This window comes from Dermacentor silvarum, chromosome 1 (assembly GCF_013339745.2).
Source record: "Dermacentor silvarum isolate Dsil-2018 chromosome 1, BIME_Dsil_1.4, whole genome shotgun sequence".
NCBI classification, from domain to species: Eukaryota; Metazoa; Arthropoda; class Arachnida; order Ixodida; family Ixodidae; genus Dermacentor; species Dermacentor silvarum.
The window spans coordinates 237,890,964-237,918,854 of NC_051154.1; the positions used below are offsets into that span (position 1 = coordinate 237,890,964).

The following is a 27,891-nucleotide window of genomic DNA, read 5'->3' on the forward strand; positions in this document are numbered from 1 at the left end:
ACCGGCGCATGCGCAGATCGGTTGGTAGGATCGGTCTATTGAAATGATTTTCTGAGATCTTGTTCTTACTACGACAGTGGTTAGAAGCTTGAAACTAGGTTTGCTGTGACCATCAATCCTTTTGTTATACTGTCTTCATATTACCGTTGTCATTATCTTCAAGCCATCTCCACTTTATCTTCACCCTCACCATGCGATAAAGCAAAGCAAATCATTGCTTACAACTTCCATTGTCTGTTAACTTCATATGATAGTGACTAAGTGAGTAACAGAAATTGGGCCCCTCAGTTCCCCTTCTTCTTAATCATATATGCATATATACTGTATGTTGGTTTGTTTGCATTCAATTGCCTTAGCACTATAGAGGAGAGTGGGCTAACAACAAATTAGTCCATTGCTAAATATTACTTGGCAAGAAGGAACATGTATGAAAAAATTCCACATGGCAATATATCAAGAGGACAAAAAAAGAGGCTGAAGCAATGAACAACATGTATGTAACGTGAAATCATTAAAGAAATACTAATTGCAGAATCGCAGAAATACTAATCATAGAGATGAAGTCAGCGCGATCTAGTAAGGCAGCTAATCTACAATAGTAATAAATAAACAGTGCAAAAGGGGAAAAAAACACACATCGAAGACAATACACCGGTTCACCGCGTATAAAGGAAAGAAACAAAAAATAATATGCCTTCATTTATGCAGAGTCATTGCTGCAAAAACGAGTATATGCTGCTGGAGCAGCTTGCATTTGGGAGCTGTATGCACCGACCACTTTGCTATCATCAAAGTACGAGCTTGGCTAGTCGTGTGGGATATTATGCACCACACAGTCACTGAGAAGGGTGGCATCTGTGCACGTCATATTTTGGAGGCTACAGCAGGCAATAGTACTGTAACCAACAAATACGAAGCTGTGCACATTGCAGAATTCATCAGAAGATGGCGATGTTTGCTGTTAATTGTAGTAAAGGAGTTAGAGCCAGAGGAATTACTAAAGGATGCTGCTGTTTTTTTTTTTTTTTTTCTTCTGAGAAAGAATAAAATTACCTTGACAGCAATTTTTAGTGGAGCTGTTTGTTTGACAGATGCTTAGTCAAGGTGTGCGATAATTCCTTCATACTTGGCTTCTGTCTGGCTGATCTGGTAAACACTTAGAATAAGTGGTGTCTGTGTTGGTTTAAAGCTCTTTAACGGATGCATGTAATGTTTTCCTCTTACTGCCTTGAAGATGCATAAGGAACTACGTGATCAGAACAGACTGATTTCAACAAGAATGATGCAAATTGAAGAGCATTGTGAAGTGATGGTAAGTGTCACACCATAGTTTGCTGTGGGCTTTGAGTTTTTTGCAGGGAGAGAGCGGGCGGCCTACAGAGGCATTGACTGTACCAGATGCTCAAGCAGATGAACGAGAAAAGATTAGGAAACGGCAGAGAGGTCGGTCTGTGGAACACTTCTCTAGCCTGCTTCTCTGGGCCTGGGGAAAGGGAGAAAAATAGGTTTATAAATGGCATCTGTCCATTGGAACTGATGGAAGCTTTCATTGAAAATCCATCAAGCTAGATTGTAGTAGCAGTACACAGCTATTGTCAGAGACAATCATTATCTGCATGCTGCATGGGCAGCAATTTCACCTCTCTTCCACTCTGTCCCTTGTTCATTCTTCTGCTTTACTATGTTCTACTTTATTGCATTGTGTTTCCAAAGTGGGTTGTCACGTGGAGGTGTTATTTGAGTGCCATAGTGATGCTGAAAATTCATAGAAGTTCATCTTGATATTGCAAGTTTGTTCTTACAGCAGCTGCATCTGAGTGGTAATGCAGACTGCAAGGTGATGAAGGGCATTGTCTGATGAAAACTTTAAGGCCACCTCCTTAATTCAACATCAAAGTCAGTTCTCTCCGTAGGTCACATGAGCAGGAATGGCTGCAAAGTTCTCGCAACTGCTAAGTAGCATGGCCCAGAGCTATTGTATACTGTCCAGAGTGGCTCATTCAAGCTTGCAGTGTGTGCTAGTACTACTGGAATGGTATTTGAATAAGTAGGTGTATTTGTTTTGTGCACTCTTTGAGCGCTTGGTGGCAGTGCTGGAAACTTAGTTATAAAGTCACTAAATTTAGCAAGTTCTGATTTCTCAAGGGACATTGGCTAAGTTCAATGCCTAAGTTCCTTTTTGTTCAAAAGGGGATGCATGCGCCTATATTTGTGACTACATCTAAAGACGTATCGCAGAACTTACTAGTAAAACAGTTGGTTACATGAAAGCTGCTTTTCTAAGCAAAGCACAGACTTAACGATCTGACACCATTTTAGATAATCAGGGGTTGTTTTCCCCTTTGTTATTCCGACATTCGAATTGTTGACTTGCCACCACAGGAGGTAATGCAAAGCTATAGTTTTAAAACATTATCAGACAGACATCTAGGAACAGCTAAAGCATAAAAAATAAATTATGAGCAAGTCATCACTGCAGTCATCACTTGGTGACTTTTCTTTAAAAACAGTGTTTTGGGCCATGACGTGGTGACTTTGTCTGAAACAAAGTTACCAGTGCGTCCTGGTGGTGAGAGAACTGGAATTTTAGCTGCCATGCATAGCAAACAGTTGCCTATATTGCTTAAATTCTTTTACCACATTGCCATTCTTTTTATGACTGTCTCAAACACCGTGGTGTGGCACGCTGGTGGCTGTACTGCGCTTGCTCTTTACTTTCAGTAGAGAAGGTAGGGAGGATTTCATTTAAGTGTTGCCCTAGAGAATAGACTGAGGACGAGTAGGGCATGTCACATTAGACCTCGTCAGGCGCATTGTGCATAAGCAGGCTTGGCATAGTGCGGCTGTGAAAATTAGAGGTGCTGCTGGTTGCTGACCTTTCTTCACTAATCATCAGTGCTTTAGATGCTCTTGGTTTCTGTCTTAATGTTGTGTCTATGAATTGCACCGAATCTTCATTTTAAAGTGCAAGGCTGGCCACCCTTTCCTCCCCCCCCCTCCCCCTTTTTCCTAATTTTGCGAGTGTGCAAGCAGTATAATGAACTGGAGGCATTGTTCACTGGAACATTTCTCCTGGCCATAATGACAGTTGCACTCTCTTCAGGCTGGGAAGCATGCTCGAGGGCCAGCCGGACATGTTGCACAACTAGTGCATTTTTGCGCTGCAAAATGTTACATAAAAGAGTTCCTGTATGCATTCTTTTGTGTCTCCCCTGCATTCATGTCTTTATTCATTTCATCGTTCTTGCAACTTTGTTGCAGCACAGAAGTATTATAAGTAGCTAGTTAGGGTGGTGGTTGCAGTTATTGTGAGGTGCCATGTGCAACATGTTCCTCTGAATGAGTGTGATGGAACATATTGATCTCTGTACATGCGAAAGAAACTATTTCGTGCAGTCACCACTGATAAAAGTTGCTTTGGCTCTGTACTTAGATTACTGTGATTCAGCATGTCTGGCTGGGACACAGAAAAATGCTTTAAGTGCAAAGGTGAACAAGTGTCAAAACAAAAATAGTGAGAAATGAAATAAAAAGGAAACAGGTGTAGGTTTTTGGTTCAAAAGAAAAAATAAATTATTTGATTGATTGATTGATTGATTGCTTGATTGATTGATTGATGAAATAAAACAGCTCTTGATTTCGGTCAAATTTGGAAGAAATGAATATAAAGCCCAAAGGCTCAATATACGTATTAGGCAGATGAGGTCATGCAAGTAATTAGGTGAGGTGTACCTACATATCAGAGCAAAACTCATTTGGTACACATGCTTGCAGAACAAAGGAGGAATTTAACCGCTGTTATAATGACTGGCATTACTGGTAGTCATTGAATTGAATACCATTGCTTTCAAGCAACTGCAACATCATTGTAATACCAGAGTCCTTTATACTATATTAAAGGACTATGGTAATACATTCTGGCAGATTTTTTTAGTTGTTATGCAGGCACCAGAGAAAAAAACAAAAAAAAAACATTGTAGTTAACAACCTGCCACACAACCATTGCAAGCTGTTCTTATGCAAGGATGCAGTGGAATCTCGATACGATCTTCACGGGAGCCGGAGAATAAAGCATGTCATCCAAACATCATATCATCCAACGTATTATCCAACCAAATCGTATTATTGGGAAAAGAAAAAGAAGTGTTTTATCTCGAAAAACATTTATGCAGAATCGTATAGGGATTTCACGGTATAGTTTTGCATCAGCAAGGTGGAAAGCTGGGCTAGTTGGTATGGTTCCATCCATATATGACAGCAAGTCAGACGAAATGCAGAAAAAAGAAAACCACAGGACAGCGCTTGTCCTGTGGTTTTCCTTTCTCTGTGTTTCGTCTGCCGCGCTGTCATATACCAATATAATGTTGCATGTTGCATGCCTGCAACGGACGCAAAAGGAAGGAAGCATCACTTTTCATGGCCTAGTAACAGCTAAACATACTAATGCCTCACAGGGACAACTTTTGGTTTATTATATGAATGCATTGTAAATTTCTAATTTCTAATTGCTGGTGCCTGTAAGGTAATTGGGGCTTCACAGCTGTAATGCCTTTGCTGGTGCTGGCTCTATTGGTGCTGGCATAGAGCGTGCCAGCTAGCGTAACAAGTTGCCAGAGATGGAATTCCATGTTTTGATGAAGAAAAAGTGAATTTGTTGAATGTGCTTCTAGCTCGTGTGCCGTTGCAGATTGTGGTGGTGTTGCAGTTTCAGTAAAGTGCACCAAATCACATTTGCAGGATGGTATCATTACACTTGATCTGGTTGGGTGAGTGAATTTCATATTTTACTTGCTTACTTGCCAAGGGTTTCTAAATGTCTCCTTTTCTGTTCGACCATTCCCTTGGCCTGCCCCACTGTAGTTGTATTTGCATCCTTTGAAAACCTCACTAATGTGGATGGGAAAGTTGGCATCTATGGGAAAGCAGAATGAAGGCATAAAGCTATGAATGAAGTCGTGCAGGTTCCTTAGTGAAGTCGACTCTCATTTCAACGGACCCTCATAATCCGACAAAAAAAGTCCCGTTTTATCCGAAAGCCGTAATATCCGAAACGCCTCACTTCTGAAAGTTTGGTCGCGATGTCTAACAACAATATTGTAAAGAGTGAGTGACAAACATCCAAAGTTAACAAAAAAAAACTATTCTGCTCTAGAGGTGAAGCATCGATTGTGATAGCAAATTAGTAAACAGCTATACGAAGTAAGAATATTAGATTTATTGGCCGTATACAGTTGTAAACATGCGCTTACTAACTAAATTAACTAGCACAGTGTCACGCGCGCACAAGTAAACATGAGCACATCTCACTCGATGACCGCGGAAAGTTGCTGTCAAAACGCTGCAGTCAGGAAGCGCGGCAGCAGCAGCGAGCCAACTAAATGTCGAAAGCACAGCGCATACGAAGCTACCAGCACTGAGCGCACTTTGTCCTTTCAAGATCGCTTTCAAGATACGGCGGCCGCGCCGTATGATGCAGCCGCTGGAGGTGAACGCCCCCTCCCTCTCCCGTGCCTCGTGCGCGAAAGAGACAGCGTGCTTCCGCCCCGCCGTCCTCACTCGCGCACGCGCGCGCGCGAGATTGAGGCCGTTATTGTCGGCTGACCCTTGCAAGTCTGTTGTCAGCTCGTGTCGACATGGCAAAAGTACACTTTATACGCCCGATGTTGAAAAAAATTGCCGCTAATTTTCTGGTCTAGGGATTGACCCACGTGCTGCTGCAATTTTACAGCAGTTGCAAACAACTAACAAGGAGGGAGGCTAGTGGTAACAACCTGTAGGGCTGGATCGTTGATTAACACAAATGAGTTCTGCAGAAATTCGCAAGGTATTGGAAAATTCAGGAAAAGCAAGTTCCAGCCCTTTGAGTTGTTTTTGAATTCGACCTTGCTCCGTCATTTTTCTAGCTCCCTGGTTAGCTCAGCTGATAGGAGCAGCTTCCCTGGAAAGGCTGTGAACCAGGTTCAGTCCTCTGATAAAGACAATTTATGTTCAGCTTGCAGCAAATCGTCCTTTCTGAGAGACCCCCAAGAGTTGTTTTTTCTTTCCCCTTTTGCAACCACAACCTTCCCTTTTAGGAATCTTACTCCAGACCATGCAGATTTCCACATAACTGTTTTGGTCAGTTTCACTAATGATGTATTATGTGCTGTAATCATCACAATGATGATACACCTTTCTGTGCCTCTTGCTCTCATGTTGTGGCCACAAGCGGCAATCTTTTGTTCTTCAGCATATGCTTTTGCATCTTTGTGTGTTTTGCATTCACTGCCACTCACTTGCACCTTAACAAATGTATTTGGCGCCATGATACAGGTTTTGTTCTGTTGGTAGACAATAAGGCACTAATGCCAATAAATAAACTGCATTGTACTATATTGAAGTATCAGCTATCACTGTGTAATGGTTTGTGCTGCAATCGCATCCTTCTTTCTCTGCAGAGGACTTAATAAGTGCAGTGCCATCAGCGACAAGTTTATGAAAGGATACAACAAAAGAAGTAAGACTATCTTGTACTTTAAATGTTCTCTTCAGAGAACACAGATTTTGTGGAAGTGACGCACTAGTGGCTTGCAAAAAAATTTTTCATAAAGTCGAAGAAGTGGCTGTGCCTTGTAAAGTCATAGTTCTCTGTTGTGTCGAAGCCTTGTCATGACATGCCACAAGACTACCTGATGCTTTTGTAGTAAATGAGGTGGCACTGACCAAGTTAAAGTGCTAAAAGAAAAATGTCGCAGTTTTACCCGAAAGGTGAAGCATCAATTGCGTTTAGTAGAGAGCTATACAGAGTAAGGATAGTAATTTTATCAGCTGTATAAACTTGGACATGCAGCAGCACCAGCAACGCGCAGAACTGTTGTTGACGCCGTCGGCGTTTTGTCCGTGTTCACACCGAACACGCGCGGCGTTGGTGACTGTTGCCAGTGCCTCTGGGGGTGGCTCGGAGGTTTTCGACGAGATCAAAACGGGACACTCGTCGAGCAGTGTCGGAAGTCTTTACCACCTTCTCGCTTTGGAATTTTTGTTATTGACCCTTTTCGCAGAGCAGTTTGTTTTAGAGAAACGAGATGGCGCTCACGGCGGCGCGCCATACGTCTCCTCAGCGACTGCGCACGCATATGAAACCATTACCGCTTCTACCTTGCTTCTGGGCGATCAGCTGTCAGAAATGCAACTGAGTTTTCACTAACACACTGTGCTCCAATCATGCTTGATTAAATCATGTGGTTTGAAGACGTGTGCAGTAGTTGGCTGCAAAAATAGTGACTGGCATGTTAAGGAATGGAATGAATCTGTGTGGCCAAGTTCGCGGACCGCTGCTGCAACTGTCCGAACGTGTTACCGGCACTTCGTGATGTACGGCTTTCCTTGAGGATACAGAAATTTGCTCATCCGCCAGCCTTGTATCGCTAACCTTCAAAGAAAGGGCTTCATCCCCAGAATGTCGGCAAGAGTGAGTACCACTCGTTAAACAATGACAAAGGGAGTAGCGCCACTTCCTGTCATAGTAAGTTTCTCGCACGTTATCTATACACATCTGTCCCAAATGGCAGGAAAACTTATGCCCACTCTATCACCGACGTATCAAGAATAAGTGAATGGGCGCACACTTGAATATATGCACAATAAATGATGGACTACACCATTGGCGCATGAATGGTCGAAGCTGAATGTTTCGTGACGGTCCACAAGAGTAAGCGAGTTACTAGCTGTAATATATATTTGCTACAAGGTATTACAATGTATAAAACAGCTACGTTTCAAGCCTTGTGTGCAGCAAGAACAAATCTATCGGAACTGAGCACACCCACGAGCGATTAGGCAGAAAATAATCGGATTGTGGCCACACCGAGGAACTTCACCGAGTCAGAAACTGACAAGCCACTGCTTCAAAATATTTGCCGATTAAAGAACAAAGAGCAAAACACACTAATCCTGACTGAATTCATGAGCGGAATGTTTGGATAGCTTGGAATACATATTTAGCCCCGCTTTTAGAACAAGCACCGTGTACGCTGCTTGCACCGTTTGGACATAGCTTAATCAGCTCCAAAAGCGCTTTTGCATGTTCTCTGAAGATGTGATCAAAGCTTCGTGTCGTCCACCTAGTCACCGTCTATGATATCTCCGAAAACAGAGGTTTTCTAAGCCGCGCCGGCGTCATACACTTCCATTGTAAACAAGGAGGCAACGGAGGCAGTTGAGGCAAGCAATGGACGCGTCACCACATGATCAAACATGGCAGCGCCCACGGGATCACTGCAAAAAGGGTCAATATAAATACACATTTGGTGCCGCAGCTAAACGTTGCCTCCCCTCCCTCCCGTCCCCCCACGGCCTTTCGCGCGACGGACGAAGTCGCATTTGCTCTCCGCCGTGCGTTCACTCCCCGTGAAAGTGCGCATCCCTTATGCACTTTCACTCACACATACAGCATACGGCGCACGGCGATGATTTCATCACCGTGGACTCTGTACGAAACCTCACGGTGACGGCAACGCTGACGGCAGAAATCCGCTTGGAGTGTCCATATAATTGCTCTCGCAATAAAAAGAAAAGAGAGACTATGACCTACCTTGTGGCGATACATGCCGTGACAGGTGTTCTCTGGGGGCAGACAAAACATTTTCTTTTTCTTAAGAATTTTAACTTCATTTGTGCTGTTACCCTGCCAAAGGGAATTCTCTCTGACAGTCAGCTTCAAGGTGTCTTTATACCAGATGCCTTTACAAATGCTGTTGAAAATTATTTCCCGAACACTGTTTTGTAGAGGTAGAAGCAATGTTTTTCTTCTTTTAAGTGGGTGACTTGTGGCAGTAGATGTTAGCAAGTGCATGATGGTAATAAATAAGTTTGCTCATTTACTAAGTAATATTTCAACTAATAAATACAGGGCTCATGCCACAACTGTAGAAATGAAGAAACGGAGTACTCTCAAGGCATGTTCGCTTACCAAATAATCTCGACCACTGTCACTTTTTAAATAGCCATCCTCAGCCGTGCAGCAAAGTACAGTACGTCCACTCAAAAGCAGTGGCGTAGCCAGGGGGGGGTTGGGGGGGTTCAAACCCCCCCCCCCTAAATTTTTTCCGCAACACCCCCCTCCCCCCTACTTACCCACCCTTTGTTTTCGTCGCTTCGCGCTGACATAATTCATGAAACTAATGCTACTATCACAATTTAATTCTTGGGCGCTTCCGTTTGGGTTGGTAATTTACAGCGAATCATGTCTGCATATGGAAAAAACTGTCACGGTGTTTGTCAAGGCTTTCACACTCTGTGAAGTTTTGGGCGAGAATGTGGCGGCCGCATTCTGAAGCAACAAATGCGCAACAAATGAAGCAACAAATGCGGCAGCCGCATTTTAGATGATGGCGAAAACGCTCGACCCCCATTTACTTAGATTTAGGTTGCACGTTAAAGACCCCAGGTGGTCGAAATCTCCGGTATACATTTCCGCCGCTTCCCTTCAGGTGCCAGTTAGGCCGCGCTCGTGCAGGATTTTAGGCTACGTTCACACTTGGTCTCGAAGCTGTGGAAGCGGAAAAATCTTGCAAAAATCCGCCCGCCTAGGCGGCAAAACAGGCAGAAAAACAGGCTGCGAGCCAAATCGGTCTCGGGCCGATTTTTTCACCACGGTGAAGCGGAAACGCGGCGGAAAGTCGTTCTGCTTCACTGGAAGCTACACTAGCATGTAAACAACCGGTCGTAAAATGGCACCGGGCACCAAAACCATGGCACCAAAAGTGTAGGCTGTAATGCTGATCGACGCGATCAAGAACCAGCCCTTGCTCTACGACAAGAGTGGCACTAAAACGTACTGTCAGCAATACTCGCCATAGTATTCAACGTCGCGCGACCGGAGGTGCGGCAACGAAGCCTTGGCGTGACCCAACTTCTCGCGCTTTTGCAAAGCCAGGCGAACCCACCACCGCCGTTTCCGAGGTGTCCGTGTCTTCCGTTTTTTTATTGTCCATTTCTAGAAAACAAGTAGGTAGAAGTATAAAAGCCATTTCTTCTTCCACTTCCATGGCAGGCAATAGTTAGGCAGATTCCTCGCTGGCGCTCCATAATTCTCCTCGCACGTGTACGGTATGTTGCAGAAGTCGCGGGGTGCTTTTCTCGTCGCGACGATAGATTGGGAGCGTAGGTCTCACGTAGGACGCGCAGGCTTTGGCGAGCCCCAACACAAGGGCCAGCCCGGGTTTTAGCTGTGGTGTTCCCGTTGCCCCTTTGGTGTCCTGGAGGCGCCGACAATACGAAATGATGAAATGTTATTACAACTTGTAAATAAAAGCTATTAAAGAAATATTATCACGCCTAGGCACCAACCTGTGACTCAGCGCTACCGCGCCCGTGTGCGGAGAATTACGGAACGCCAACGAGGAATTTACCGAAGGTCGCAGGTGACACGTGAAGTTGCGTAAAATGATCACTTTTGATGACGGTACATGGGTCAAAGAATGAACATACCGCTCGAAATAATGCGATAATGAGCGCCACCACGCCGACAAACGTACGCAGACTAGATGGATCTGGACGAAAACGGCAGCGGCGGCCACGGCGGTAGCAAAACAAATGTGAACAACTTGGACAGGCGCGGAAAAAATTTTCCGTCCGCTTCGGCCTTTCCGCCCGCTTTGGCATTTCCGCCAGATTGCCGCTTTCCAAGTGTGAACGTAGGCTTAGTCTGCATGAGAAACGTCTCTTGTTTGCGATTGCGCCCCTACGGAAGGCTGGTAATTACTGTTGTGTTGTTGAATTCCAAACCAGCAATTACGGAAGGCTGGTAGTTGCTGTTTTGTTGTGGAATCCCAAACCAGCAATGTACACACGAAGGGCTTGATGACAGCAGTGAAATTCCACCGACTCGCAATAGAATGCACGAAACAGACAGCCGACAAGCATGAATTACTGCTGTGCGCAGTACAGCGTAAGTAAACTCTTGTTGCAGGCACTGACAGTTCTCGCCGGAGTTCATGCGTCCTGAGAAATTGATTATGTGCACTATGCACTGAACAATACCGGAGTTCATTCCTGCATCACTAGTACACAAATCAGTCGAGATTCTGTGAGGTACAAGGCCGCTTCCTGTTTGCACCGGCGTAAGTGAAGCACAAATGAGTTGCACGTACTACTTAAAATGTGTACACATGCCATATCTGTGCTGTGCGGTGAAATATTCTGTACAATTCTGAATCTGTTGACGTAAAGGCAAATGACGGCTGCACGCTCGCACACAGCGGAAGACACAGCGGCCCATGCACTTGCCGCAGGAAATGCAACCCTCTCGTATGAGGGAGCAGGGCGACGAAAGCTTCGAAAAAAAAAACGCCTTAATCGTTTTAGCGCGTATTTAAGTTTTCTAGCGCAAAGACGCAGCGAACAAGCTATTGCTATGGGAGTAGGTATAGCCTGGTCACACGTGCATTTTCACGTGCATAGCCGTCCTTGACTTGTGAAACGCACTTCGCCCCGACGAGGACGACGCCATCTACGCTTAACGGAAATTAACAATTAATGATGTCTTCTCCGATCGCACGGGTCGTCTCAATGATGCGTTTTCGAAGACTGGTCCATTCAGTGGCGCGATGAGAGACCGTTGCTCCAAACGCCCACTGTACCTGTCGTACTTACTGTATTTACTGAGCTTACTTTACTTTTTACTTAATTTCTTCACAAGCACACGCACACGCGAGAGGGGGGGGGGGGGGGGCGATCCCATGTCTTTGATATACATCTACAGAGTATGCTTACACTACCGCTATTTATTATCGATCACGTGACCTAGAGGAAAGCAGAAGCCTCCCCCCCCCCCCCCCCCGAAAAAAAATTTCCGGCTACGCCCCTGCTCAAAGGGAACACCTAGCTAGTAATAAAGTCTATACCACTGAAACACTTCTACCCTGTAGGGAGAAAAAAAAAGAAAGAAAGGCTGGTGGGATGCATCAGGCTGACATCTGTGCACTCAGACATAGTTTGCACGTAAGCTTTATGTAAGCACTGTACCTGAGCTTTATATTGAGGTTATAATTGTCCCGGAAACTATCCCGGAAACTTTGGATTGTACTGCGTGGTCTTCTAGCTTAAGACAGATCATCAATCTACATACGTGGTGGTGTACGTACTATGCTTAGTTGACTAGGGCAGTGAAAGTGTGTGGGTTTGTGAAAGTGTGAGATGGCACTACATGATTCAACACCACTTAACAGTGTGGGAACAAAGAGAGCAAAATAACTTCAGAGCTAGACACACATTAGCACTGATGTTTAGCCGATTTTCGGTTCACAGTCATCTATCATGTATGTGTACAGCACTGATAACATAAAATGTGCAAAATAACACGTAACCAACCAAGGCAACAAAACTTCAATCGTGAAAGAAGGAAGCAAAGAATAGGTGATGTGCTGACATTACTTTTTAAAGACCAGATGTGGAGGCTCAGCTGCCTTAGTTGCTCTCATTCTACACTCTCTGTCCATGCCTTTTCCTGCCACTGGCCCAGCGGCTCGTTTCACCACGCTTCTGCTGCATTGATATACTGTGCTGAGATAGCACTTACATTCTGCTGAGTTGCCAGCATCACAAGGCATGTGGCATCAAAGCGAACATGTGCCGTGTGTTCCCAGCATTGCATGTAGATCCAACACCATGTCGGTTTCGTTCGCTGCACAACTACAAACGTGCCAATGGCAACACAATAGCGCCACATGATGCATGGTTGCTAAGATAACATAAATATTATTGCCACTGTTTCCAGAGCTACCTTACGGGGCCCCCGAATGAAATTTTAGACGCCCCCATAACAGAAGCAGAGCTTTTCGCAACAACCAAGGTAGCTAAGAAAAATACAGCGCCTGGGAAGAATAGATTAACTAAGGCAATGTTACGGAACTTAAATTATGAAAAAATTAAGAAACTAACTGAATACTTCAACAGAGAGGTATGGCCAACCAGGAAAATTCCAGAAACAGTGGAAAGAGGCAGAGATCATTTTGATACCTTAACCCTGCAAGGCTCGTAACATACAAAACCTCAGGCCGATCTTACTCACATCTTGCCTGGGAAATCTTTTTGAGTGAGTCATCCACACAAGACCTACAAACTATATAGAAGACAAAAACCTGTTGTTAAACTATATGTATGGCTTCAGGCCGCACTTATCGACACAAGATGTCTTCCTAAGACTGAAGGAAGAGGTACTGAACCACATTTCAACAGGAAGTGAACATTTACTAGCGGCCCTAGACCTCAAAAGCGCATTCTATACCATCGCGCATGAACTGATATTGAAAGAACTTGAGAAAACCAGGTGTGGTGAAAAGACTGATAATTATATCAAATCCTTCTTGGGGAATAGAACTGCGGCATAGGAGAAACCAGATCCGACTCTTTCAATATGCCAAATAGGGGCACACCACAAGGTGCCATCCTCTCACCCCTACTGTTCAACTTGGGAATGAATATGATGGGGGCGAAATGCGAAAACACCCATGTACCTAGATTTAGGTGCACGTAAAGAACCCCAGGTGGTCCAAATTTCCGGAGAATATACTTCTCCTTACTTCTACTTATGAGGTACTATGGCGTGCCTCATAATCAGATCGTCGTTTTGGCACGTGAAACCCCATAAATAAATAATAAAACTTGGGAATGAATAACCTAGCCCATAGGCTGGAAAAGTGTCCAAATCGGCATTTTGCACTTTATGCAGATGACATTATCTTTGGGCGACAAAAGGCTCAATAAGAGCAAAAGAACAAATTCTTCAAGCAGCAATAAACATAGTGCACGATTTCGTCACTGAGAACGGAATGAAATGTGCACCTGAAAAATCCGAATGGATTACGGTACACGGAAAATATTACAACAAATCTCAAAAAGCTGAATTGAAGCTTGGAGCTTCGAAACTTAAAGAATCCAAAAAAGTGAAGATTTTAGGGCTGTCGATACAACACAACACCAGAGCAGACCATACCCTAAAAGCTCTAAAGACTTCAGTAAACCAAATCAAGAGATTGATAGGAAGAACTATGCAGAACGGGAGAGGCCTAAGCGAATCAGACGCATTAAGACTAGTTCAAGCTTTTGCAATTAAAAGAATTACCTACAGCCTCCCTGTATCACGAGCTTAACCGTAAAGAGGCAGAGCAGGCAGACATCCTAGTACGCACGGCGTACAAGGCTGCCCTGGGTCTACCACTGGGTCCATCCACGGAGAGACTCGAGGCTCTTGGGGTGTACAACACCTTTAAAGAACACAAGGCAATGATAATGGTCACACAACAAGAACGCCTAAATATGTCACAGGCGGGCAGGAGGGTCCTAGAAGAGCTGGGATACCCGATCAACTCACACTACTGCAGCAGCGAACTAGTAGACATACCGAGGGAGGTGCGAGAAAAACTAAATATCTCCCCCATCCCCCAAAAAATGTACTCAAAATATCAAAGTAGAAAAACGATTCGGCAGTAACCCTGACACAATATACACAGACGCAGCACAGGACATTAAGGGACACATTATCGTGGCTGCTTTGGGACCCTCCGGAAACCCAAGAACCATAACAACAGCTTCGGTCCGCACAGCCTGCACCAGCACAGTGGAGGCGGCTGCAGTGGCCCTGGCGATAAAGACATGGGAGGGAGAAGACAGGCCCGCCTACGTCCTCACGGACTCCCAGGCGGCCTGCCAACTCTTCCTCCACAGAAGAATCCCCAGGATCGCCCTTAACATCTTGGGTGACGGACTAAGACAAGAACATCACATAGCATGGTGTCCGGGGCATGTTGGTGTCACTGGTAACACAGGGGCAGACACTCTTGCTCGTGAGACTTCAATCCGAGCAAGGAATATGACTCCCCTATCGGAAACAACAAGCAAATACTAGCATAGGATGTCTTAGAATATGAACGTTATTCAAGCCAAGAATTCGCCACGCCATACCCACAATTAACAGTGGGGGAGATTTGGCTATGCAAAAAAAATCCAGACGAACACCTACCCACATCTGGGGCGATGGCATGCCATTTGGCCAACCAGATATGCCAATCAATGCCCCTGGTGTGGGGGGAGGCCATCCTTGCCCCATGTGACATGGGAGGGCCAATCACTGCCCCAAAATTCAAGTTTGCCCCAATTAGCACAAAATTCTTTTAGGGAGCCTTGGGCCGCCATCCTCGCCCAGACTGACCTGGAGACTCAGTTGAGCCTCCTAGACCAGGCAGGGCGCGTGGCGGTGGCCACTGTAGTCCTAGACTAAGGACCCACCCTCTGGCCCCCTTAACTATTTTACTGAAGTTTACCTGAATAAAGTTATTTCTCTTTCTCTCTCTCCCAAGCAACACTTTCTTTGGGCTTTTCAGTTTGCAGTGCCATCAGCCATGTCATCCTGTCCACAGTCCTTGTTATGTTGCCATCTTTACATGCTGCATACGTGCATGTGATAGCAAAAAAAAAAAGCTTAACTTGAGAGTCAGAACTTGTACTTGTCTATGTCGCCTCTTTTCTTTGGTCATTTTCGTTTATGTGCTGTCAAGTATTCATTTAGTGATGTAAGCTATGTTCTTTTTACATGAAGCCTGTGAGGATCAGCGTGACAGTATAACATGGGCAAACATGCACCTGGATGCCCTGAAGAGGACTGTGCAGCATCTGCAAGCGCAGAGGCAAGTTCTTGTTTTTCTCTAAGTGAGGCTCACATCTGTCCTCAAATCTCATGACCTGAACATTTTGACCCCGTATTTCTTTAACTGGTAAATGTTATATATTTTATACGATACAGACACACAAAGAGAACACTGCTGCTGGAGTAGCTTTCCCAAGGATAATGTCTGCACACTGTCTTGAGGAAGTGTTCTACCTCTGTGTGTCCTTGCAGCTTTTGAAGGACTGAATAACTTAAATGCAAAGGTGCCTGCTAATTTTTTTATAATAGCAAACATTGGGATCATCCTTGTCAGATAAAAAATGTCACAGTTTCGCCCTAAGGGCGAAGCAATGAATGCGATAGCAACACAGCAATGTCATACGAAGTAAGGTGAGTGGCTTTGGTAGCAATATGAATTGTAGTAAACATGAGCTGATTAAGTAAGCAGGTGTGCTGCGGCGTAAGTAGACCGACATGAAGAGAGACTCTTGACCACGAGAAGGCACGCGTGAAACGGTGGTGTTGATGAGAAGCGCTTCCCGTGGGCAGCGCGTGCGAAGGGACACACCTGTAGCGCTGCACTGCCGATCCGGGCAGCATTGCATGTGTAGCATGCATTGGAAAATGTGGCCCGACTATTACTAACTGAATGAACAAGCGTAGTGTGAGCGCGCACAAACAAACATGAATAGATCACACTGAATGACTGCAGACAACGACTGTCAAAACGCTGGCAGCAAGCACATACGCTGCAGCGGGCGAAAGTACGTGCGGTCTATCGCTTCAACGGAAACTGAACGGCGAATGCACAGCGCATAAAGGTCAGAGCCGTGTGGAGAGAAGAGACAGTGCGGGCGAGCAACGAGCGCGGTTGTTGGTAGAGTAGAAGTGCGCCCCCCCCCCCTCTCCCCCCCCCCCCCCCGCTCCCTCCAGCGCTGGCTTCCTGCTTCCTTGCTTGCGCGTGGGAGATTGAGTGCGAGGTTTAGGTTTAGCGCTGTAGGTTTGCGATTCCAAATGCAAATCGATGCGCTTGCAGGGCCATCAACATACAGTCACGGTTGCGTTTGCATTTCCTAAAATATAAAACTGACCATTAAATAACAAATGAAAGTAATCATTTCTCATGGAAGACAGTTAATTTACATGCCAAAAATCTCTGTAGACAAGAAGCAAACAATGTATAGGTGTGTAGGTTGTGGTTAAAGGCGAGTCAAAACAATTTGGTGTCTGGTACAGCATGTTTGCTACAAAAGTGCGCTGTGACCGACTTCATGAGTTTTTTTTTTTTTCTTCTAAATATCAAGTAGAACTGGACAAGTAGCATTTTATTTCGTCTTATATTTCAATACAATGATCTGTTTATTACGAGTGGTTGAGTGATAGTGACAGAATTATAATGAGGAGTGCGTTTTTCATCAGGCTAGTACTTGAATGTCCCAGGGGAGTCTCTAATCATGTCTTGCATTTACTTCAATTTCTCGATTACTAATGCTCTGTTCCCTCCTTAGACGTTCTCGAGCACTAATCTATTGCTTTAGCTTGACTTAATATTTTGCCTTTAGTGTTCCTTTAGGATGCATATTGTGAAAATGGTGCCATTCTTAGGATTCCTTCTGAATAAAGAGTCCTTGAGAATTCATTGGCTTCCAACTCCTTGGTCACGGTGGGTGTATGTGCTGAGTATTGATCAGAAAGTTAACTAATTATCTTATTTTTAATTACCACAAAATACTTGACATCGGCTGTGACAGTTAGGTAGATAATGTGTTGCTAAAGAAACAACCTATCTTTGGGAAGTAGTCAAAGCATTTGCTGAAAAACCAAGTCTACTTACTGCCTTGCTGAGTGCCTAGCTTTTAAGCCAGTGCAAAACACGTTCCTCTTTCCTGCTGCAGACAAACCCTGGAAATGATGAAGGCAGACACCAAGCAACGCTTGGAAGATGCCATTGATTGCTTGCCCGCAGAAATTCTGGAAGAATCGGTAAGAGCATCTGGCTGATGAAAGCACGTTTCTTTTAAAAAGTGCAGTCTTTATGGAGAAGTGCCACTGTTGTTGTAATGTACTATGCAAGAGACAAACGCAAAAAAAAATAAAAAATCCGAGGACACCTAAGCACTTCTTATCAGTAGTGAATGCAAAAGCATTAATGTCCAATTCAATGCCGTTGAGCAGTCCTTCAATTTATGAACTTCTCGCGGGCAAGCCAGTGAGTTGAGATGCTTGGCGCATTTTTATTTGGCCTTACCTAGGTGCCGTTAGAATGCCAGCGAAAGCTTGCGCGGACAAGAAATGCACGGATAACACAGGCTTCCGAGAGCGAGGGTGTCGTGGCATCCTGGGAATGCCCTCTCCCCTTACGGAACACCTGGCGCTCTGGTGTTCTGATCAATCGAGGCATGCTCATGCCATGGCGTCGTAGCCGATGCGAACTCCGTCGAGCCGCGCTCGTGACGTGGCGTCGCAGCCAATGGAAATTTTGCTTGCTACAGATGCTGGACGTTAACTATTTTGCTGAATGAGCCATTTGACACTTCTGCATCAAAAGAACAGAAAAAGGACAGCTTTGGTGTTCTTATATCGGATGTGAGATTGCCAGCACGGCAGTTGTAGTAGTATTAGTAGTTTTTGAGTGTACTAGGAGTATGAATGGAGTGGCCATATTGAAAAGATAAAATATTTCATCAAGAATAAGAAGAAAATTTATTATTTGCATAGTTTTGAGCAATCTTTCGTGCTTGGTAGTAGGAGGTGCGAGCATTTAATTGGAAAGTATGTCAGCAAGATCATGCAGTAGCATAGGAGTGCCACTGGAAATTTTTTGGCTCTTCACCGCCTTGCACCATTTCACTGGAAGACTCTGTACATGCCTGCAATATCATCATAGCAATTCAAGTGCTAAAATTAATTTTTTCACTTTGTTTCAAAACAGAGGTGCCTTGTTTTTCACTACTCCTTGACACTGCCACTGATGAGGAAAATATCTTAGAAGTGGTGACTGCGGTGAAATGGAAGTGTGTCTGTGTAGGTGAGGATGGGATGAAACAATGTCCGGTTATGTAAGTTGTGATCACCAGTCCTGCACTGTCTTCCAAAGTGGAAGTAGTGGTGGTTGAGATCTTGAAAGCAGTACTTGGTGTTCATCAATTTGGAAGCATTCTAGTGGGAAAACTGCTAAATTGGCAACACTGCTGCTGAATGTGAGGTTGGGGATTTAATTCCTGGCCATGGTGTCTGTTGGGGTGGAAGGCAAAAGAATTTGTATACTTAGATTTTGGTGCTCATAAAAGAACCTCATGTGGGCAAAATTATTCTCACATTTCCAATTTCTCATTTTTGCTGCAGGCACTTTTTGAAAAGACCTCCGCACAATTTTTTTTTGGCATTACTTCATCTATGTCTCCACAGTCAGCACCACACTGTGCAGAGCTTCTGGACAAAAGCTTCTGGTGCCTTGGATATTTTGTTGTACTTGCGTTTTGTTAACGAGCACTTCTAGCACCACGGTTGCATTCGGTTGCCCATCTTTTGAAATAATGCAGTTAGCATCAGTACTTGCCTGGTTAATCTAACGTTATCATTAAGTCACTATTGTGTTACCCACACAAACCATTGGTAGTAAGAATTCATCATCAGTGGACTGGTGTCACTGTGTGCCAGCAGAGCACACTGCAGCTGCTGTTTGTGCTACAGTCGCCGACCGATAAATCGGACATGCTCGGTAATTCGGACAGCTTCGCGGAACCACCAACGTAGACTTAATGTGTAAAGACGACCGATATTTTGGACAGGTGCCAGCTCTACATTCGATTATCCGAGCTCCATCCGTGACTGTAGCATACGCAGATTCAGCCGCCATTATCTCCTCTGGCAACCTCGATGAAACATGAAGTATGGCCTCATAGATACGAGACATCAAGTATGGCCTCAGAGATTACACCTAAAACGCTAATTTTTGAGGCTTTGTCTCGGTCACAGCACTACGCCTCAGATGAAATTAGGCTTTGCCTGAATTGTGAGGTCGCATCAACATCGCGATCATCATTTCCTATTCCGGTTTCCCAGCGCATGGCCCGCTCGCTCTCGCCATTCTGTTTGTTTAGTTGGCGTTCCAGACAGTGCTCTGCTGGCTCCAAGAAGTCTTTCTCGTGAAGTTATCAACAGGCCACGTCAAATGGCACTAATGGTCCCCTCGCAGTCTGACTCCGAATGAGTCTTGAATCGCAGTCCGAATGACCCCCACTCCGTAACTGAAGAGCCTGAACTGCCGCCTTCTACAACGAGCTCAAATGCGGACATCATTGACGACCTGCTAGGCTACGATGTGCCGATTCTTGAAGACTTTGCAGACGTCAACAGCACGGTGTTGTGTGCCGAATTGAACGATGACGAAATAATTGAGCAAGTTCTCCCACCGTCAAACAGAGACTCTAACTCGGATGATGATGTGCCGTGCGGATCTGACTCGAGTCTTTGCAGTCCTTGCATCAGCATACAGCGACAATAGAAAACCGGCAGAAATATAGGCATACTTGGTTGCATGTAAGCAGAAGTGTGTGCAGCAACGAATCGACCACTTCTGTCTTGCACAGGGGCATTAAAACGCAAATAAAATGATCTTTTTTGGGCACATTCATTTTTTTTAGGACATTCGATAGTTCGGACTTATTTTTGTTCCCCGCGAAGTCCGAATTATCAATCGTCGACTTTATTTGTCTTGTTTACGATGAGTGGCAAGTTGCAACAGCAGCTTACATTTAATGAGGGCAGCATTGCGGGCAAGTTGGTAGTCCATTACTAAGGTGTTATTGCGCAACAAAAGGACATGGATGGCAGAGAAGAATACACACACCTTGCGCTTGGTGTGTGTATTCTTCTCTGCCGTCCATGTCGTTTTGTTGCACAATAACACCTTAGTAAAGCTTACATTTACTATGAGTTTTTTTACGTGGTCCCATGGATGAATGTACAGTTATATACTCATTACTTTGCCGACACAGTGCCGACAGGGTTTCTTTATCTTCCATTTAAGGCCATAAAGAGCAGAAACAGACAACAATTTGCAATTGTGCTCGCCAGAGGTGATATCTCTCTTTGTCGCTACAATTTCTGAAAATTCCCTCCAATCGTGCAAAGGCCCCCTTTCACGCAATCGTGCAAAGGCCCTCTAAAATTTCGGCTTAATATTTCTACCTGTAAGAGGGAAATTCTCTCCTTGGAACATCCGTGAAAAAGAGCTGCTGCGCTAAGAGCCTTGTGGTAGCTTTGTCACATCGCTAGCCAAACTTGGGAATGACTCCTGGAAGCAACTAAAAAAACAAACAAAAAAAAAACACCTAAACTGAAATCTGCAAGTGTTGCCCGAGTTTATGGTCTTGTACAGTAGTAGCTTATCGTCTTGCGTTGTGATAAGCTGAGCAGCACTGCTGCTGATAAATTGAGGGGCTCTGCTGGCTAGAATAAAATGCCAAGTGGGTTAGAAAAAAAAATGTTAATATTTTTTTTAAAGGAGCCCTGAACAGATTTTTTTTACATAATTCTAATGAACATGCGCTGCACCGAGTGCACACAATTGTAATATATTTTCGAAACCTGGCAGTGCCCTGGTGTGTTGCAAGAATCCTACAAATTAAAATTCAATACATTATACTTAATATGGCTTCATTCAATTTGACTAAGGTTGATTCGATTTTTCGGTTCATTCGAACTCGGCCGTAAGTCCCTGCCGGTCCCCATGCATTTCCTTGGGCCCAAACTTTTCTTATTGCGATCCTAAAATTGGTTTTGGCCAGATAATTCTAACTTGATTAGTCATTACGCAAGCACATATCGTCTGTGGTGACGCAGTACGACTCCTTCAGTGGCAGCGTCTGTCTCGGCGGAGCTTAGGGGACAGTGAATGCGTTGAACACCTCACCTCCCGTCGAAAACTCCTATTTCCATCCTGCCCTAGGAAGATTTTCAAGCAATAACTGTAGTTCACGGAGTCTGATTATGGTATTTACATTATTCTAACACGTGCCTTCTTTTTTTTTCTGATAACATTGGGCCGGAAATTGCCTGCGCAATGCAATCGGACACCATACCAAAACCACCTTCACAGCGTTTGCATGCTTTACAGCATAACACTGATTTATTGCGGCGAAGCTGACTTTAGGAAGTCTGCCGCCATTTTGCAACACACCTCACCCATTTTTCTTGCTAAGAAATCATGTGCCCGTTTGATTTCTACTTTGTTTAGGAGCTTTAATGTATTGTATACTTTAGTTTACTACTTTGGACACATAGAAAGTGGGCGCGCATTTGATTCGGGGGCGTGTCATAATCAGGGAAAATACTGTCTAATGAATCACCAGTGTTCTGGCGTATTTTTCTGCATCTTGTTTATTCAACCCACCGGATAATTCGATCAATTTAGTCGGTCCCGTCAGGGTCTAGTTAATGGAAGTCGACTGTACTGCATGCTCCCATCAACGCTGCCTATTAACTAGTGACTGTCGCTGTTAAAATTCATGTCATGATGATGCAGTCATTTTATTAAAAACTCCAGCAAGGTTGACTATTTCTTTAAAAAAAAAGGCTTGTTTTTAATCTTGCTACTTTCACTTCCTACAGGAAAGTGCCTGCAAGTTATTTGAATGTCGCAACCATATCAAGTGACAGAATATGAAGCCACAGAAAACATAGGGGAAGTTAATTGTTATGTTTAACTGAAATGAAGGAATAATCAGTCAAAGGGGGGGGAATTCAAAGTGAACGAAAAGATAACTTGCCACAGGTGGTGACCGAAGCTACATTATGTGTGTGATGCTTTATTAATTAAGCTATCGTGTTGCCATCTCTCCAGCTACTTTCCGTCACTTGATACGGTTCAAAACCCCTTATTCTTGCTCCTTGAATGTCGCTGTTATTAAAGAGCATGTAATGTGCAACGGGCAGCCTGCAATAGCTTGGCATGCCTTTACATTCCAAGCAAGTATTACACAAGTATTATTTAAGCTAACTTGTTAGAATTGGAATGCATGTAATCGTTTGATAGATGCATCAGGATTATGCTGCATCACAGTTGCTGTTCACTTTTTTTTTTAAATGATGCTGCTCTGGTGCATACTGGCACTCAATGCTTTGGCTCTTATCCTTTTCAGGGTATAAAGACAACAGCCAGTATCACGAGGTTTCAAGTCAATGTGGAAGACTTCATTGAAAAGCTTTCAGCTGCTTTCACAAACCACAGCAGCAAACAGAAATGACAACTGTTTCTTCTTATGAGAAAAGTATTTTTGTATGTCATCTGTGTAAGAACTCCTGCCTACGGAAGTGTGCATAGCCGGCTCAAAGAAAAAGACAATACAAAAACTTGCTTTTCCTTGTGTTGTTTATTTGCAGAAATACCATGATGTGTTGTGCACAAGCCCAACAAAGCCATCAGCACAGATACAGGTTTCACTCAACATGTCACCTCTTAGTAGTCCACACCGGGTAATGAGGTCACACAAGTGCAAGCCTTGGTACAATGAACATTTCCCACTAGCGGCACTCACTGAGGCACTCGATTGTTGCAAGACAGGACACAGGATGGAACTGTTGGTAACAAAGAAAAAATTCACTTCCAATAAAATATTGCAAAGCTTAGCCATCACCACGGCATAGAGATAACAAAGGTAAACTGTAATGCCTGGCCTTGCATTCCTGAAGACGGGGTCCGATGCTTGAGTTGCCCATTGAAAGCAGGAAAAGGTGTCCGACTATTCATCAACGCTGCCTGTAGGGTTTATGCTGCAGCATAAATTAGTTTTAGCCGATATGTATATGTTTTAATATATCGGAATACTGAGACAAATATGCTAATTCTGACCTTTCATAACTCTGTCCGAACCTCAATGTGCTGAAAAGTTCTCAGTCTCTTGGTATTCCGTTGACAGTAATGCTAAAACATATGCATACTGGTTAAAACTCTGCATTCTTCCAGTTTCTGTACTCTGTTACCCAACTTATCTTTATTTCCGAGGACCACTATTTTTGAACAATCCTTGACGATCCAGACTTTGCAAACATGTTAGCTAACCAGCCGGCTATTACCGGTTTTAGTGCTGAATGACAATGCTGCCGTCGCCTCTTGTCACAACCATGCCCAGACCGAGGTTCTAAAATCTGTTACCGTTGCACCACATTCACTCCGTAGAGGGGCCTGCATCTACTGTCTGATATGTGGCATCGAATCCACTATCGAAATTCCGATCGTTCCCGCCGCGTGTTCGCGGTCGAGGCTTGCCTCGTCGCGCTAGAGCGCAACTACTCAAGCTAAGGGTTGGCTGTGTTAATGTGCACGAACGTTTACACAGACAAGGACGTGTGACTAGTCCATCGTGTACGTCTTGCGGTGGCTGCGAGACACTTCAGCACCTGATATTGGAATGTCCCGCTTTCAGTGCGCAATGCAAATCACTAGTGAGGGACTACCATCTCCTTGGCCTGCGGTGTACGACTCTAGATGAATGTTTATACCCCAGTGGTTGTGCGTCTCGACGTGATCAAGCTCATCGTGCTCTCCTTACTTTTCTAGAAGCAACGAACTTAGGGGCACGTTTGTAACCCAGCAACTATTTCTTTTATTTTACATTCTTTAGTACCTTGACCTGCAGGGACGGGCCCTACTGTATGTTTTACTTTATTTGTTGAGATTTGTCATCTCGCTCTTTCTTTCCTCCTTCCTCCCCTCCTTCCTATCTTTCCTTTCTATGTTTCTCTCGTCCTTTCCGAAGAGTAGGCAGGCGTTGTGCCCCTTCTGGTGGCAGTTGCCAGCCTTGCTTCTCACTTTCTCTTTCCTGTGTATGTTTTCAAATCAAATGATAATAATAATCCACTATATCCCTCCTCCTGCCATACAATTGACCACACTACAATGTCCTTTGAAAGCGGTAGCCTTTAAGAAGCACAACTTGGATGGAAAGGGTAGGTTGTTTCGCAAACACCACAGGCTTGCAAGCCTGCAGCCAGCAGTACTTAACCAAGCAACGTTTGCTTCCACTGCTCACACGACAACTGCTAATATGATATGGTCAGTTAAGTCATACAAAGCTCACCGAGGCAGCAAATGTGTGGTAACAAGGCATCCTTTTGGACTTCAGTTGCATGCCTCTTGCAGTGTTCTTACCTCCTGGACCAAAAATTTGCCTTCCTGGTGCTTTGTAAAAATGCTGCATTTTTGTCTGGCTTTTTGTCTTGCAAAGTTGTACGTACAAACAGCAGACATTCTCCTCTGGAGGTTGCTCGCTAATCCCTGACAAAATGCGGGCCATGCTCACTAGCTGCATGCATATATGGCGATTTGAAAAATTACTCCAAGAAAAAATAGACTAGTAATATCCCAGGGCTGAATGCAACAAGGTGCACCATTGAACGTTAAAAAGGTGCCCTTGCTGGGTCTGATGTGCAATGCAACAGGATGCACAAAATGCAAATTTTCAACAAGTAAATGACAGTAGTGTTTATAATCCCGGCTACCTTGTTGCCGTGGATAGCGCAGTATCAGTCGAAGCCACGACAATCACTAAATGGGCAACCACAATGGAAGAGGCCAGATTAGAGCTGTGTGCATTTCCTGTTAAAAGAAGTACAGACACAACTTTTAATGCCCAAATCCAGATCTCCTGTCCTGCAATGAACGGGATCAAGATAAGTGCCCCCAAAATATTGCACTGTATTAGACTCTAGTACCACTTCCAACATCATATAAAAATAACAGCCGTACCTGTTGGCACCATGAAATGTTGAACTTTTCCACATCCCACATTATCCAATTCTGAGAGGCTGCATTTACAGACTTTGCAAGCCGTGCAAGTCTTTTTAAACAATCCATACATGCATCCTGTCCATAACCCTTTTTGAACCTAGACATAGAAGGCAGCAACTGTTTGCGATTAGAAAATATTGCATTATCTACAGTGAAAGCATATGATGTTATCTGCAAAAATGCTGCAAATAGTAGTAAACATTGCTTGTGAATGAGCAACCTTGTAAATGTTTCAGAGCAGAAGGGAAAAAAAAAAATGTGTCTGTGCTACTTTTGAGCATGTTCTGCATTCAACACAAGGCATTTAGTCTAACCTTGATAAAACGAACATGGATATAACAAAGTAACTCGGAAATATTTCTCACCTAAATCTGCATGTAGCGAAGGTACTTTCATCTTAGATGCGACTTCATTTGATAAATAAGGTTTGGCTATTTCGTCACGCACCATCAAACTTGCTGCACTTAGTCATTAAGGGGAAAAGAATGTTGGATTCATCTTGAAGCCATGCGGCAGTGTGACCTAGTGTGCGGTAAGCAAAATGCTCAAAAACAAGTTATTCTGAAGAGCTTGCATTCATTGCTGACATTTAACGTGACACCAATGCTACCGAGGATGACAATGGCAGGTAATAAAACGGCACAGTATAGAGTGCTTGAGAGTCACTAAGCTTGTGGTCATCATTCATATAGAGGCGTCCTGAAATTAACTGAAGCAGAGAGAATGGATAAAACATGCTTTCTTATTATTGCTCGACAAGTATAATTTCTGCTACTAGTGCTCATAAAGTCAGAATTAACCCTCGGGTACTGGCATAACCACATTTCAGCACCAATTTGAACAAGTGGGCCAACAAAAAAAAAATTCAAGTTGACAAACCAACCCGTCATGTAGAAGTCGTGCCAAGAGCACATTTTGGCATGCTTAGGAAAGTGTGTATGGATGGTTTGCAAAACTTCCAAAACAGCATTTCGGCACAGAGGAAATTCCTTCAAGGCAGCAAGCCCCATTCTTGGATGACAGCCAGTTGCAGTGTGGTATGTGCAAGTACCTGGTTGCTGAGTGCTAATACCTGTATTGTGCTAAAAGACAGGGATGCGATCTTGTCAGCACTCTTGAAACAGCATCCCTATCTCTAGATGAGCTTTGATTCTAAGCACTTCCTCGATTTGACAAAGTGTACGACACTATGGCCCATTGTCTGAAGTAGACATTACATTTCAATAGTGTTCCTTGGCAATTTCAACGATGAAGAGTTGCTTGAAAGAAGTAGAGTAGATGCTGATGAAGCTTGGTAGTCAGTGTTTTAGTAACACAATGTTCATGCAAGAATCGCCGAGGGGTATTTTTGAAGCACAGCGACCACTTCAGATGAGCACAGCATTGTGTTCCACTTTCTCGGACTGGAGAAATGTATGAGAATCCGGGCATAAGCGCATTGGTTGCAGCATGCACATATTGGGACAATGCATACATCCTCTGCACTTCAAAAGCAGCCAGTGCTGCATCAGAATTTTGGCTGAATTCCCTCGCTGTTGCCAAAGGCACCAACTGCGGTGGGGGGCTCCGGGGCCCGAGCCCCATCCGGAGTATTTGAGAATTGCAGGAGCCCCCCCCCCCCCCTAAAGTGTTATTACCAGAGTGCCGTTACCCACATCATTTATGGTTTCTTTTGAGTTGCCTCTACCTTTTCATTTAAAGTTTTATTGAGTGAGTGAGTGAAACAACTTTATTGAGACCAGTGGATTGAGGCCTGGGCCTAGGCCGCGCCAGGGGCGGTAGAAAGACTGTGTCTCCCGGCCGCCTCTCGAGCTCGCTGGATGGCCCATAGTTGATCTTGCAGATCTGAGCTGATGATCCGCGCGGCTTTCCACCGCGCCCCAAGCTGTTCTGGGGAGACTGCATTTTTATCTTGAACATGCATGTGCGCAATCCCATAGAATGTGTCCTAGGGTGGCGTGTTCTGTCCTACATAATTTGCACAAGTCATCTGGGTATAGTTCGGGGTAGATATGCGATGTAGGTGCACCGGGTTGGCTAAAAGTTTACTGCATCATTGTTGGCGTGGACGTGCACGGCTTTTATTCATAGTTTCGCTTTAATTCTGCAAATCCTGATAATATCAAGACAAGCGCATTAGAAGCACCAGCGGTGGCTACCTCATCCGTATTTTTTCACTTCAGCATCTTATTTAACAACGGAGCTGTTTAAGCCGGCCGTAATGTATGCCGCCTGCCACTGCGTTGCCTAGCAACCACCTCGCGGAGCGGCGTGTGCTTCGCCTATGTTGCCTTGACATGGGACGTTAAGGAGAGGGAAGGAGAGCATGCGCGCGTCGTGCGCTATGCTCGGGAGAGAGAAAGAGAAAATGAGAGCGAGAGAGAAACAAATTGTAGCAGCACCAACGAGGCAACGCGCAGAGCTGCTGCCGACGCCATCCGCGCTTCTCCGT

General features: G+C 44.4%; 1 protein-coding gene across 2 annotated transcripts in view; it reads left to right on the forward strand.

Annotated features, from left to right (window-relative positions):
• Positions 1–23,012, forward strand: part of LOC119436961 (uncharacterized) — a 55,053-nt gene extending 32,041 nt beyond the window's left edge. For both annotated transcript variants that reach the window (XM_049660137.1, XM_037704009.2), the window contains exons 9-14: positions 1,235–1,312; positions 4,738–4,766; positions 6,438–6,496; positions 15,578–15,665; positions 17,542–17,629; positions 22,792–23,012. In XM_049660137.1, the coding sequence (XP_049516094.1) occupies positions 1,235–1,312; positions 4,738–4,766; positions 6,438–6,496; positions 15,578–15,665; positions 17,542–17,629; positions 22,792–22,896 (447 nt within the window). In that variant the 3' untranslated portion in view covers positions 22,897–23,012. The remainder of the gene's footprint in view (positions 1–1,234; positions 1,313–4,737; positions 4,767–6,437; positions 6,497–15,577; positions 15,666–17,541; positions 17,630–22,791) is intronic.
• The last annotated feature ends 4,879 nt before the right edge of the window (positions 23,013–27,891 follow it).